General features: G+C 56.2%; 1 protein-coding gene across 1 annotated transcript in view; it reads left to right on the top strand.

Moving 5' to 3' along the window:
• Positions 1-280: 280 nt before the first annotated feature.
• SDRG_02241 (hypothetical protein) overlaps positions 281-505 on the top strand; it is a gene marked incomplete at both ends in the record, with an annotated part of 619 nt that continues 394 nt past the window's right edge. Inside the window, one exon of the mRNA XM_008607817.1 lies at positions 281-303. Coding sequence (XP_008606039.1) covers positions 281-303 — 23 coding nt within the window. The remainder of the gene's footprint in view (positions 304-505) is intronic.

Below are 505 nucleotides of genomic sequence, written 5' to 3'. Positions count from 1 at the left end.
TTGGCCCCGTGGGCGTGGTTTTGCCGACAACGCTCTCGGGCTGCCTCTACTCGACGCCCAAGACGGCCTCCAACGTGCACCGCGCCTCGTTGTTTGGTTGTTTGGGTCGACGTCTGGCGAGTGCGGAACACACGATTGCGTCTTTCGCGCCGGCCTGCCAAGTCCATGAACAATTGCCGTCAAGGCGGCGCGTGTCGCTCAACTACACTTACAGTCACAGCAGCTCTTAATCCGTCGAGACTAAAGCGGGGAAAGCAGATAGGCGCTTGGCGGTTGAGGCATGCCGCCCACGGGTTTTCCCACGTACATGTAGCACGTTGCGAGCTCGAGTATATCATCCGACATGTGCGTGTCCATGTGCATGCGATCCCATGCGTTGGTGTGATAATGCATAATGCCAGTGATGGTGGTTGATATCCACAAACACTCTCGACGCAATCCTGTGCAAGATACCCGGATACTCTCGAACCTGGCAAGATGTGTCGAGTCTTGGCGACGATTATCT

Source organism: Saprolegnia diclina (genome assembly GCF_000281045.1).
Source record: "Saprolegnia diclina VS20 unplaced genomic scaffold supercont1.5, whole genome shotgun sequence".
Taxonomy (NCBI): domain Eukaryota; phylum Oomycota; class Saprolegniomycetes; order Saprolegniales; family Saprolegniaceae; genus Saprolegnia; species Saprolegnia diclina.
Note: the sequence above shows the minus strand (reverse complement) of the source record. Positions and strands in the feature narration are given on the sequence as shown.